The 13,624-nt window shown below is 43.7% G+C and overlaps 2 protein-coding genes across 2 annotated transcripts; one reads left to right on the top strand and one right to left on the bottom strand.

The window, feature by feature from the left end:
* The first annotated feature begins 4,569 nt into the window (after positions 1 to 4,569).
* Positions 4,570 to 5,556, top strand: LOC141732630 (olfactory receptor 6M1-like). Its single transcript, XM_074561889.1, has one exon. It carries the CDS (start codon positions 4,570 to 4,572, stop codon positions 5,554 to 5,556), a length of 987 nt encoding a protein of 328 aa, XP_074417990.1.
* Positions 5,557 to 12,385: 6,829 nt separating this feature from the next.
* Positions 12,386 to 13,360, bottom strand: LOC141732629 (olfactory receptor 6E1-like). Its single transcript, XM_074561886.1, has one exon. It carries the CDS (start codon positions 13,358 to 13,360, stop codon positions 12,386 to 12,388), a length of 975 nt encoding a protein of 324 aa, XP_074417987.1.
* Between the last annotated feature and the right edge of the window lie 264 nt (positions 13,361 to 13,624).

The raw sequence follows: 13,624 nt of genomic DNA, 5'->3' as shown, positions 1-13,624 counted from the left end.
AAGAACAGGAAAACAACAACAATAACACTGAGAGAGGAATGTACAGAGGAATCTACAAACACAATTACAGTACCACCACTCACCGACCAGACCCGGGACGCCCCAGCCCGCTCCCAAGTGGCAACTTCCTGCTCCCTCCCCCGGCAGCTCAAGGCTGCAGACTGGGCATGGCTCACATGGGATGTGTGCACCTGTGTCCCTGACAGATCCTTGGGGAAATGAACCCTATGCCCACCAGAACCAGGACAGATGGCTATGTACTTTTTAGGAAAGACAGGCCAGCGGGGTGGAGTTGCTCTTTAGGTGAGAAAGCTCTGCCTAGGGGTGGATGAAGAACTTGTTGAGAGGCTATGGGTAAGAATTAAGGGTCAGGATAATATGGGAGACACTGTTGTGGGTGTTTACTACAGACCCACAGATTAGGAAGAGGAAGTAGCCTCATGATCACAGGCCCTGGTTCTCATGGGCGACTACAACCACCCTGCTATTTGCTGGAAAGGCAACACAGCCAGGCACACACAGTCCAGGAGGTTTCTACAGACCATTGATGATAACTTTTTGAGACAGGTGGCAGAGGGACCAAGGAGGAGAGGTGTGCCACTGGACCTCGTGCTAACAAACAGAGAAGGACTAGTTGGGGATATGAAGTCTGGGGGTAGCCTTGACTGCAGTGACCATGAGATGGCAGAGTTCAGGATCCCGTGTGGAAGAAGCAGAGCAAAAAGTAGAATTACAACCCCGGACTTCAGGAGAGCTGACTTTGGCTTCTTCAACGTCCTACTTGCAGGAATCCCATGGGCTAAGGCTCTAGAATAAAGGGGGTGCAAGAGAGCTGGTTAATATTCTAGCACCACTTCCTCCAAGCTCAGGATTGGTGCATCCCTATGAGTAAGAAATCAGGCAAATGAGGTAGGAGGCCTGCATGGATGAGTAGGGAGCTTCTGGAAAATCTCAAATGGAAGAACAAAGTTTACAGAATGTGGAAAAAGGGACCGGCCACTTGGAAGGGGTATGGGAATGTTGTCAGAGTATGCAGGGATGCCACAAGGAAGGCTAAGGCCCACCTGGAATTAAATCTGGCAAGGATTGTCAAGGACTATAAGAAGGGCTTCTTCAAGTACATCATCAGTAAAAGGAAGATTAGGGAAAATGTGGGCCCGCTGATGAATGAGGATGGTGCTCTGGTGAGGGAGGATGCAGAGAAGACGGAGTTACTGAATGCCTTCTTTGCTTCAGTGTTTACTGCTAAGGCCATCCCTAGGGAATCCCAGACCCTGGAGATAAGAGAAAGAGCCTAGAGATAGGAAGACTCTCCCGTGATTGAGGAGGATCAGGTTAGAGATCATTTAGGTAAACTTGACGCACACGAATCCATGTGCCCTGAGAGGATGGAACCATGGGTCCTGAGGGAGCTGGCAGATGCTATTGCAAAGCCACTGTCCATCATCTTAGAAAGGTCATGGAGAACAGGCGAGGTGCCTGAGGACTGGAGGAAAGCCAATGTCACGCCAGTCTTCAAAAAGGGCAAGAAGGAGGACCCGGGAAACTCCAGGCCAGTCAGCCTCGCCTCCATCCTTGGAAAGGTGATGGAAGAGCTCATCCTGGATGTCATCTCTAACCATGTAGAGGAAGAGGTTATCGAGAGTGGTCAACATAGATTCACCAAGGGGAAATCATGCTTGACCAATGTGATAGCCTTCTACGATGGCATGACTGGCTGGGTGGATGAGGGGAGAGCAGTGGACGTTGTCTACCTGGACTTCATCAAGGCTATTGACACTGTCTCCCATAACATCCTTGTAGGTAAGCTGAGGAAGTGTGGGTTAAGTGAGTGGACAGCGAGGTGTATTGAGAACTGGCTGAATAGCAGAGCTCAGGGGGTTGTGATCAGCAGTGCAGAGTCTAGTTGGAGGGTCTTTGGGAAGGGGGACTTCTAATGTCTCTAATGTCTCTTTCCTTCTAAATATAGATTTTATCGACAGGATTATTTCCACTATCTCATTAATATGGGGTGGAAGCTTGTCCCTGGAATCTAAAAATGGTCATAACTTAGTTTGGAAGGAATTTTTGGAGGTCTTGTCCCACCCTTTTCTCCGATTAGCACACACACACACACTTTTGCCTTCTCTTTTCTAGTCAAAACACGTTTAAGAGGAAGGAAAGAGGTGGTGCTGAGATATGTCTACCCTTATATTGAGCATAAACCACATAAATCTACAATGCATAGTATATATGCAAACTGAAAGGGTAAAGTCGAATGAAGCACAACACAGCTAACAGAAATCATACATAAATTTTCATTGAATTTAGATGTTGACAGCATTCCAGACCCCTCCTTATTGCTGTATTTTATTGAACCTCAATGCCATGAGATGGCCTGTTATGTCCACTACTTCAAATTTGATGTGTTCAGCTGGGGAGCACAAGACAAATCCTATTCTTTTTGTTTTATCGTGGTCATTTGGGATGCTTTCTCTGGCATGTTCACACATGGGTCTACTGGGTATTGTTAGCTGAAAGCATTAAGTTGTTCTGTCCAAGGAATAGAAGTAAAGCCGTTACCTATTTATTCTTAATAAATGCATTAGTGATGCTTAAAGAGAGACTCCACCTCTTTTCTTCCTCCACACTATACTTTTATGCCACCTATTTATTTGCCCATCCAGTAAGTCCTTTGCTTTGATTCCTCTGTTATAGATCACAGGGAAACCATTACACATATTCATCATTCCAATGTTATCTCAAAATCACTAGATTGGATGGACAGCCATAATAGCCGTCGTCGTCCCAAATGAAATGAAGTAGCCATCCAACTGAGCTCTGTGCTCTCTGCAAAACAGGCTAGAAGAAATTGCTCCAAAGGTATGTACAAGATTTGATTATGGAACTTTTTTTCCTTTGGGTAATTTTTTATTTCCTGTTTTCTCTTATCTCATTTACATTCTCATAGGTAGAAGCTTGCAGGTTTTAGTCATCTGACTACATGGTGGTACCTAACATACATTCATCACTCCCAAATCTCCCTAAAATATTCAGATATAGGCAATAGAGACCAGGCTGTAATTCATCTCTGCCTGGTCAACAGAAATACATTATATAAAAGACTCCTAGCCTGTAATTTGTCAGCTTACAATTTGTGTAGTCTGCATTTACCATAAAGAGAGGCAGAGGAAACTACATTAGATGTGGAGAATGTCTTCACATGTGATGTTTCGCTGTGTCAACACATAGAGTCCTTTCTCAAAACTGCACGTTTTTCACATACACTTTATTCTGGCAGTTATTTCTCTGTCATCATACACACTTAGCATCAAAAACATCAGTCTACCTAAACAGTTACAAGAAAGACAGAGGCAGCACAATGAAAATTTATTAATTCAGATGAAAACCATTAAGGTTACCATAAAGATCATAAACCTCTATCATTTGCACTCCTGGAACTCTGCTCTTTCTTGGTATTTTACTTGCCTGCTCCACTGTCCATTCAAGCAGCATTTGTCAGGCACTGCATACTCAGCAATAGAGATGGTAAAGCATTTTGTGGGAAATTTGTGTATGCAAACTGAATTTAAGTAATTTAGGTACTAAAAAAAAATGTGTGAGTAACAGTAGACTGGCTGACTAAGGAATAACTGTCCAGAAAATGATGTGGGAGTCCTAGTGGACAGTAAGGTGATCTAGAGCCAGCACTGCGCCCTTGCATTGATGAAGGCTGGCAACCCACCAGGCTGCATTAGCAAAAGTGCATCTAGGAGATAAATGGAAATTGTTGTTTGCCTCTAATTAGCAGTAGTGGGGCCAGAAACAGGAAAGCAATATTTGGTTTGCCCTTATGCTGCCCAATACAAGATTAATGTGGAGGAAAGTCTCTTTTCTCTCAGAAGAGACTATCACAGAGTTTGGGTGCAGGAAGATGAGTATATGAGAAAGAGACAGTGAGAACTGAATCTGTTTTGACTAGAAAAGGGAAGACAAAAGTGTGTGTGTGTGTGTGTGTGTGTGGTCAGTTCTGGGTATCTAGCATCAGTTTTGAACTCTTTAAGGGAGGTTGTAGACAAGATGAAGTCACACTTTTCTCAGAGGTGCACCATGCAAGATGAAGAGGCAATCTGATAACATTGCAGCATGAGAAATCCTAAATAGACAGGAGAAAAAGAAATGCCTTTTGGCATTGTTAAGACTGGACCAGGAACCCGCAGAGGTTGTGGGATCTCCATCCTTTGGCATGGTCACAAATTTAGTAGGCAAGACCCTAAGTAATATGACATAATTTTGAATTTAGCCCTAATTGGAGCAAAGGGCAGGACAAGACCTCCAAAAGTTCCTTCCAAACTAAGTTATGACAGTTTTTAGAGTCCAGGTACAAGCTTCTACCCCATATTAATGAGATAGTGGAAATAATCCTGTTGATAAAATCTATGTTTAGAAGGAAAGAGACACTAGAGACGTTACAAGTCCCCCCCTCCCAGAGTTCAACTAATGATACCTACTAGGACTAAGAAAACATTTGCATTGAAATACATTTTTCTGTTTCATTATTAAGACCCTATTGCCAAGCTGAAGTCACAGATGCCTGCCAAGCTGCTGTTTAACCAGAGCTCTGTGGTGACTGAATTCATACTTCTGGGTTTTCCTGTGGTCTGGGAACTGGATGTCCTCTTCTTCATTGTGTTTCTCATAATCTATGTACTGACAGTCTCTGGGAATGTGACCATCATCTCAATCACACTGACTGACTGTCGACTCCACAGCCCCATGTATTTCTTCCTTTGCAATCTCTCTTTCCTGGATATCATGATGGCAACAGCCATTGTTCCAAAAATGATGAAAGATTTTATCTCTTTGGAAAAGACTGTCTCTGTGGCTGGATGCATCTCACAATGCTACTTCTACTTCTTTTTTGGCACTACCGAAGTCATTCTCTTGGCTGTCATGTCACTTGATCGCTATGTGGCCATCTGCATCCCACTCAGATACTCCACCATCATGAGCATCCAGACGTCCTTCCAACTAGGATTGGCTTCTTGGGCTGGGGGCTTCTTCTCTGTCCTCTCTCCCATGATCATTATCTCCTGGCTCCCCTTCTGTGGGCCAAATGTTATTGATCACTTTTTTTGTGACTTTGAGCCTTTGATCAACATCTCTTGTGCAGATACCCATCTCCTCGAGCTGGTGAAGTTTGTATTGTCCACTGTGGTGCTCCTATGCTCTCTGCTATTTACCATCCTCTCATATCTGTACATCATCATCACTATTCTCCATATCCCCTCATCTTCAGGCTGGAAAAAGGCGTTCTCCACCTCTGCTTCCCATATCACTGTGGCTTCCATATTCTATGGCAGTGCCATCTTCATGTATATAGTGCCAAACAAAGAGCTTTCCTTCAGCCTCAAGAAGGCAGTCACCCTGCAGACAGCTGTTTTCACTCACTTGCTTAATCCTTTCATCTACACTTTGAGGAACCAGCAGGTCAGGGATGCTCTGAGGGACACTACCTCCCACATCCTAAGGGGTTCAAATGCTTTCAGAGTGAACTGTAAATTGAGTAGACAATAAGGGCATTTTCAAGATCTCCACATTCCTGACTTTCTACATAAACTGCAGCTCATCTTAGACAGGTTCTTTAAGTTTGCAAAAGCAGCAGCATTCCTGTGTGTATGATTTTTCTCCCCATGTTCCATTCTTATACAAAATTCCTTCCAGTGAGTAAAAAAATGTCTAAACTTGGAAATTGTGCATGTTGCATACAGGATACTTTGTAGATGCCAAAGACACAATAAAAAAATGTATCTGTTCAATTAAAACAGTTTAGTAGTATAAATGATGCTACTATTAAACAATATATTAATGTAAGAGTCCTAGAAGACTTCTTTTACCTAGAACCAACTAAGTGGTAAAGTTTACGGTTATTAAAATTCCCAATCCAGTCTTCAGTAACTCTTCTTTCAGTGAGAAGCTTATTATACCAGCTGCTTTCAATGTCCATGGATAAACAATGGTATGTTCTTTTAAAAGACGAAAGCACACAACAGACTATTTGCACATGGAGTGCTAGATGATGTTCAAAGTGGTGTAAAAGTATCACAGAACTGAAAATATTATTCAAGTGCAATCTGATGAGACAGACAGGCAGAAACGTGCAGGCAGTGACCCAACACCACCTTGTCCCCATACTGAGACTTCTAATAGCAGCTCCTCTTTTCAAGTGCCAAAAAGAGCAGGCAACAAAGCTGACTTTCATATACTATACATCATTGCTGGGATGAAGAAACATCTTCACCAGGGGCTAGCTGGCTACACAGATCAACAGTTTAGAAATCAGGCATTTCTCAATGTCTATAAACTGTTCTCAAGGCATGTGACAGTTAATTATTCTGGGTTATAGACAGGCTGGCCATATCTGCTTAAAACTCCGGGAGAGTAGATGAGTCCTTAAAAGAAACAGAGAGAAGCAGGAGAGATGAAGAACAAGAAAAAAGATAAATAACTATGTGTAAAGAAGCATTCAAATGAGACAGAAACAAGCCAAGCCATAAAGACACAAGGAATGTCTCTATTCACTCAATATGTGAGTCACCATAATTTCCAGAATTAAGAGAAGATTTGGTTTCAGTTAAAACTCTGAATCTTGTAGGTCCAACTTAAAAAGACATATATATATAAATAAAATGTCAGCTTTACTGACTACCTCTAAACTAATCATGTTCCTTCTCCGATACAAATTTTATGACAATGAATACACAAAATAAGAAATACAGGGGTTAATATTTTATTTTTGCCTAATGATCACAGAGGAGGGCATCTCAAATATTGCTGCAATAAGGAGAGGACTGGAAAGAAATCAAGACAAATAACTGATTGAACTGCTCACCGAGAGCTAAAATGTATCATACTTGGAGAGGTGAGTGGAAAGCAGACCCGTACTGCTTGAGGGAATTTAACAGGAACCAGGGCTGGCTATCCAAAATAATATGTATTTCTCGAGAACACCACATATGGCCACTGTAGGCCATGACACAATGTAAGCACAACAAACGTGGAAGTGTGTGTTCTGCTTATCTTGTCATGGCCAGGGCCCTTCCTCCTTATTTTTGGCCCAGGGACTGTACTTTTCCAGATGTTCTTCTGCAGCCCAGATGCCACTAACTTTTTCTAGCCATTAACCAATGGTGGTAACTTGCTATTACTCAGACTTCCCTGCAGGGACACAGAGCTCCTGAACTACCTGAATTTCTTGACAGATGTGTTGGTTTTTCCTCCTGGATACACTCACCACCTCTTTTGTATCTTACATTAACATCATCATATGTGTAACATATTCAGCTTCAGGAAAGGCAAAATGCCTTCTGCACCTGCACTTCTCAGCTCACTGTGATCCCTGTCTCCTGTGATAGCTGCCTCTTCACGTGACCTAAACCCACGCACCGCAGAAGAGCACCTCAGCAAAGCAGTCTCTGTTTACATCACTGGGTTTTGTATCCTGTTCAACCATTTCATCTACAGCACTATGGACAGGCTCAGAATACCCAGGTGTTGCTGGATGAAACAGAGGGAAAATGGCTGCTTAAAGAAGCATTTGACCCAGAGTTGAACCTTATACAGGAAAGTGAAAAATTCAGACATTAAAATCTTTCTTATATGTTCAGTCTTAAATTACCATGTTAAAGCCTTTTCCTCCTCCTTTCTCCCAAGTCTCCCCCTTTTCATGAATTGCTCTGATAAGAAGATTGTCTGTTTCCTTATCAAGTGCTCTAACACCAACCCCCTTCAAGGACTGGAGAGATGACAGAAGTGAGAGAACACCAGCAGGAGGCACCTCCACCACTTGTGCAATCTGTGCCCCCACTGACATCACATGCACAGACACCAGCCTCCTGCCCTATCAGCTACTCAGGCTCCGGTGACCTCACAAGAACTGACCCAAGCCATGTCTTTTAGTTTTTGGATTATTTTCTTTGTTTTTTCTGTAGTATCATCCGCAAACTGTAGTTTTCAAAGAAAATATTTACTAGCAGCCTGGCTCCTGTTCATCACCTTTTGTTATGACAAGATTGTAATAATAAAGTTTGTTGAAAATAAATTTACTGGTGATCCAAATACACAAAGTCCAGAAGTGGTGGTGATCCAAAAACAAAGAAAGTTGTTATTGTAACTGAAAACTAGACACAAGTGCTGACACTTGTCATCTGCAATAAGAAGTTATATTCAAAGAAAAATAAGAGATACCAGAGACACTAAGCATGACCAAGTCCATTGATTAGGAAATGCAAAGACAATAAACAGGCTCTACAGCAGAAAGTTGTATGTTACCAGCTCAAAGGGACTGGTCTCTTGTTGGGGCAAACATAAACCTGCCTTCTAACGCAACTGTATTTAAAGAATCAGATAGATAGAAAATCACAAAAAAAAAATTAAAAAATCATACAAACGACACACTATGCCAACTTGTGCATATGTTACAGCACAGTGATTACACACTGCTGTGATCATCCCTGAAACTCCTTAGCGGTGTGTTAGCAGCAGACGTTGGACCTCAAACTTGCATGGCCCAAGTGCTGTTCCTTGTTTTCTGTGTTACCATGTAACAAAGTTCTTGTTCACAATTCAGTTTCTTTTTTTAATCTATTAACCAACCCTCCCTGGGGAAAAAACATACCAGACGTAAAGGAACATTAGGCAATTTGCATGAAACATACAGGGCTGGCTGGCTGCACTTGGCGGTCCTTGGACAAATCTGTAAAGAAGAATCCAATAAACCAAGCTGGCCACGTATAGTTAGTGTCTTCATTAGACCCTAGACAAGGAACAAGTAATGAAGTTAGACATTAACAAAATAGAGAAGGCAGGGCATTTCCTGTGCAGGGTCTCTTGCCAGGGAGTGAAACTGAGCAAGCTTAACATAACAGTTTTGATAATAATGTTAATTTGATCTTTTAATGTTGGAGAGCATGCTCTTTTTCTAAAAATATGAGGATCTCAACACCTCAAAGAACTCTGGGAACAGACAGACATTCAAAAATGCAAAAATGCCAGGTCCTGCACTTGGGGCACAACAACCCCATGCAGAGCTACAAGCTTGGGGAAGAGTGGCTGGAGAGCTGCCCGGTGGAAAAGGACCTGGGGGTGTTGGTCAAGAGCCGGCTGAATATGAGCCAGCAGTGTGCCCAGGTGGACAAGAAGGCCAACAGCATTCTGGCCTGTATCAGAAACAGTGTCATCAGCAGGACTAGAGAAGTGATTGCCCTGCTGTACTCAGCACTGGCGAGGCCTCACCTTGAACACTGTCCAGTTTTGGGCCCCTCACCACAAGAAAGACCTTGAGATGCTGGAGCGAGTCCAGAGGAGGGCAACGAAGCTGGTGAGGGGTCTGGAGAACAAGTCTTATGAGGAGCAGCTGAGGGAGCTGGCGGTGTTCAGCCTGGAGAAAAGGAGGCTGAGTGGAGACCTTATCCCTCTACAACTACCTGAAAGGAGGTGTAGCGAGGTGCAGGTCAGTCACCTTTCCCAAGTAACAAGTTTCCAAGGGCAAGAGGAAATGGTCTCAAGTTGCACCAGGGGAGATTTAAATTGGATATTAGGAAAAATTTCTTCACCAAAAGGGTTGTCAAGCATTTGATCCAGGGTTGAGTCACCATCTTTGGAGGCATTTAAAAGACGTGTAGACATGCTGCTGAGGGACGTGGTTTAGTGGTGGACTTGGTAATGTTAACAGTTGGACTTGATGATCTTAATGGTGTTTTCCAACCTAAAAGATTCTGTGGTTCTATGCCTCTGCTTTATCTTCATCCCTGTTAGTCAGGTGACCATCTTCAACAAGTATCAGCCCAATGTTTTCTTTAGACTTCCTTTTGCTATTGATGTACTTAAAAAAGCCCTTCTCATTACCAGATACAACACTGGCCCGTTTAAATTTTAATTGAGCTTTGGCCTTTCATGTCTTCTCCCTGCATATACAAATCATAGCTCTGTAATCTTCCTGCAAAGCCTGACCTTGCTTCCAGAGGTCGTACAACTTCTTTTTCCTCTTGAGCTCCACAAGGAGTTCCTAGTTCAGCCATTACCTGTGACGGTAATTGGGAAGTGATCTCCCTGTCTTTATCTTAATCCATGAGCTTTTTCTTCTTATTTTCTCCCCCATCCTGTTATGAAGGGGCCTGTGAGAGCTGCTTGGTGGGTGTCTGGCAGCCAGACAAGGTTAACCTACCACAGGTGTACATGTCAAGATTCTGGTAACAAGGGGCCTGCAGGTGTGGTCTCTGTGAGACGAGACAAAGGCCTGCTCTGTACCTGACACAGCCACTTCCAGCTGGCTCCAAAATGGACCCACCACAGGCCAAAGCTGAACTCATGAGTGAAGCTGGTGGCACCTCTGGGAAAACATCTTTAAGAAAGGGCAGAAACTGACAGCTAGAGTGAGGAGGAGGGAACAAAAAGAGTGAGAAACAACAGAAGGAACAGCAAGATCAGAGGAGGAGGAGGAAATACCCCATGGTGGAGCAGATATGCAACTGCAGCCTGTGGAGAACCCCCGTTAGAGCAGAGGAAAAGTGCCAGAGGAAAGGAGTAGCAGAAGGCAAACACTATGTATTGACCATAACCCTCCCACGCACCCTGTCCTGCTTGGGGCAGCAGTGGAGGAGCCTGGAATAAATGAATAAAATTGAGCATTGGAAAGGGGGAAGTGAAGGTGTTGATTTATTATCTGACTTTGTTTGTCACAAACTAAAACCACTTTAATTGGCAATCAATTATTTAATTCTCCCCAAAGAGGTGACTGGTGACAGCCAACATGGCTTCATTAAGGGCAAAACATGCCTGACAAATTTGGTGGCCTTCTACAATGGTGTTACAGTGATTGTAGATAAAGGAAGAGCAGCCAGCATCATCTGCCTGGAATTGTGCAAAGCATTTGACACTGTCCTGCACAACATCCTTGTCTCTAAATTGGAGGGACGTGGATTTGACATATGGACCATTCAGTGGATACGGAGTTGGCTGGACAATCACACTCAATGAACTGTGGTCAACAGCTCGATGTCCAAGTGGCGACAAGTGACGCATGGCATTCCTGAGGGGTCGGTACTAGGACTGGTGCTGTTTAACATCTTTTTCGGAGACATGGACAGTGGGATTGAGTGCATCCTCAGCAACTTTGCCAATGACACCAACCTGTGTGGAGCAGTCGATACGCTGGAGGGAAGGGATGCCATCCAGAGGGACCTGGACAGGCTTGAGAAGTGGGCCTGTATGAACCTCATGAAGTTCAATCAGGCCAAGTGCAAGGTCCTGCACTTGGGTCAGGGCAATCCCAAGCACAAATACAGGCTGAGCAGAGAATGGATTGAGAGCAGCCCTGAGGAGAAGAACTTGGGGGTGCTGGTGGACGAGAAGCTCAACATGAGCCAGCAATGTGTGCTCACATCCCAGAAAGCCAACTGCATCCTGGCCTGCATCAAAAGAAGCATGGCCACCAGGTCAAGGGGGAGGAGTCTGCCCCTCTACTCCATTCTTATGAGACCCCACCTGGAGTACTGCGTCCAGCTCTAGGACCCCCAACAAAAGAAGGACATGGACCTGTTGGAGCGAGATCAGAGGAGGCCACAAAGACTATCAGACAGCTGGAGCACCTCTCCTATGAAGAAAGGCTGAGAGATTTGGGATTTTTGGTCTGGAGAAGAAAGGCTTCCAGGACACCTTATTGCTGCCTTCCGTACCTAAAGGGGACCTACAGGAAAGCTGGGGAGGGACTCTTTTATGAGGGAGTGCAGAGATAGGATGAGGGGTAATGATTTTAAACTAGAAGAGGGTAGATTTAGACTAGATATTAGTAAGGTGAAACCCTGGAACAGGCTGCCCAGAGAAGCTGTGGATGCCCCATCCCTAGAGGTGCTCAAGGCCAGCTTGGATGGGGCTTTGAGCAACCTGGTCTAGTGGGAAGTGTCCATGTCCATAGCAAGGGGGTTGGAACTAGATGATCTTTAAGGTCTCCTCCAATTCTAACCATTCCATGATTCTATGAAACACAATCTGGTTTGCTCCCCACAGCAATTGGTAAACCATCTCTTTGTCTGTATCTCAACCTGTAAGATTTCTTGTTTCTGTTTTTCCTGTTTTCTGCCTCTGCTCTGTCCCACTATGGGGTGGAAGGAGTGAGTGAACAGCTGGATGGGAATTCGGTTAGCCAACACTAACCCACCACAGCAAGGAGAAAAAATACACAGGCAAAGCTGAGTCTAGGTCTTGATTAGAAGATCCTTTCTGTGTTGGCATATTTTGCTTGCTAACAGAAGAAGGAACTACATAATACGTAGAAAGCATAAACCATTTGAAATCAGCATCTTTAATTCACAGTTCCACAATGCTGACGTTGCATCTGGGAAACCATTCAGTGACTTCGATGGGCTACTCCAGCATTCAAATTTTCTAGCATTGGGGAGCTAGAAAAAGCCTTCAGCATGCTCTCCTTTAAGGCTTGTTTGACTTGATTGTTCCTGAGTGAGTAGATGTAAGGGTTAAGCATCTGAGTCACCACAGAGAAGAAGAAAGAAAGAACTTTGTCAGAGTGCTGCCCACCTCGCTGTGCTGGGCGGATATACCTGTAAATAGATGTGCTGTAAAATATCATCACCACCATGAGGTGTGCTGAGCAAGTGGAAAATGCCTTCTTCCTACCTGTGGAAGATGGTATATGCAAGATGGTGATACCAATGCAGCCATAAGAAACAGCAGTTACTATTAAGGTACCAGGTATGATGATAATTAGTATGATAAGCATCAGTCCTTCAATGAACCCCGTGTCTGTGCAGGACAGTTGCAACAACATGGAAGTATCACAGTAAAAGTGGTTCATGACATTGGGACCACAGAACGGCAACTGGACAATCATAATGGTGGGAGGAAACATCAAGAGAAAACTCACTGCCCAGCAAGCCAGGACCAGATGGAGGCAGAATCTGTTGTTCATAATTGTTGTGTAATGCAAAGGGTGGCAAATGGCAACATACCGATCAAAGGACATTGTTGCCACATGGAAAAATGTGCAGGTACCCAAGTAAAAGAAAAGCAGCATCTGAAGGAAACAACCAGGCAGGGAAATCATCTTCCTCTCTGTCAGAAGGCTGTAGAGGGTGCTGGGAATGAATGTGGAGGTGAAAGTGATTTCCAAAAAGGCAAAATTTCTGAGGAAGTAGTACATCGGGGTCTGAAGGAAATGATTCACAAGAGTGATGCTGATGACAGTAACGTTTCCAAGCAGGATCAAGAAGTAGGCAATCACAAGAAACATAAAGACGAGGATCTCCAAATGGCGGCTGTTGGTCAGACCCAAGAGGACAAATTCCACTGCTGTCGTGTGGTTCATTGAGGCTTCACTGGTAACAGAAAAAGAAAAAAGGCCCATTTTGAGACGGAGCACAAGTCAGTTTGACTTTGCTAACATTAAAGGGCAATGACTAACTGCCCAAAGATCTTCTAGTTTAAATGAATTCAAAGGCACTACTGCAGAAGAATGCAATCAAACTGTAAACTGACAGTAAAGCAGATTAAACTAGTTGATGGATGCCTTAGTATTGCAAACAAGAAACTTACTGCCATTAAAATGAGATAAAAAGAAAAAGACAGAGAG

Source organism: Larus michahellis, chromosome 18 (assembly GCF_964199755.1).
Source record: "Larus michahellis chromosome 18, bLarMic1.1, whole genome shotgun sequence".
NCBI classification, from domain to species: Eukaryota; Metazoa; Chordata; class Aves; order Charadriiformes; family Laridae; genus Larus; species Larus michahellis.
The sequence above is the reverse complement of the archived record's forward strand: the minus strand, read 5'-3'. Positions and strand labels throughout refer to the sequence as shown.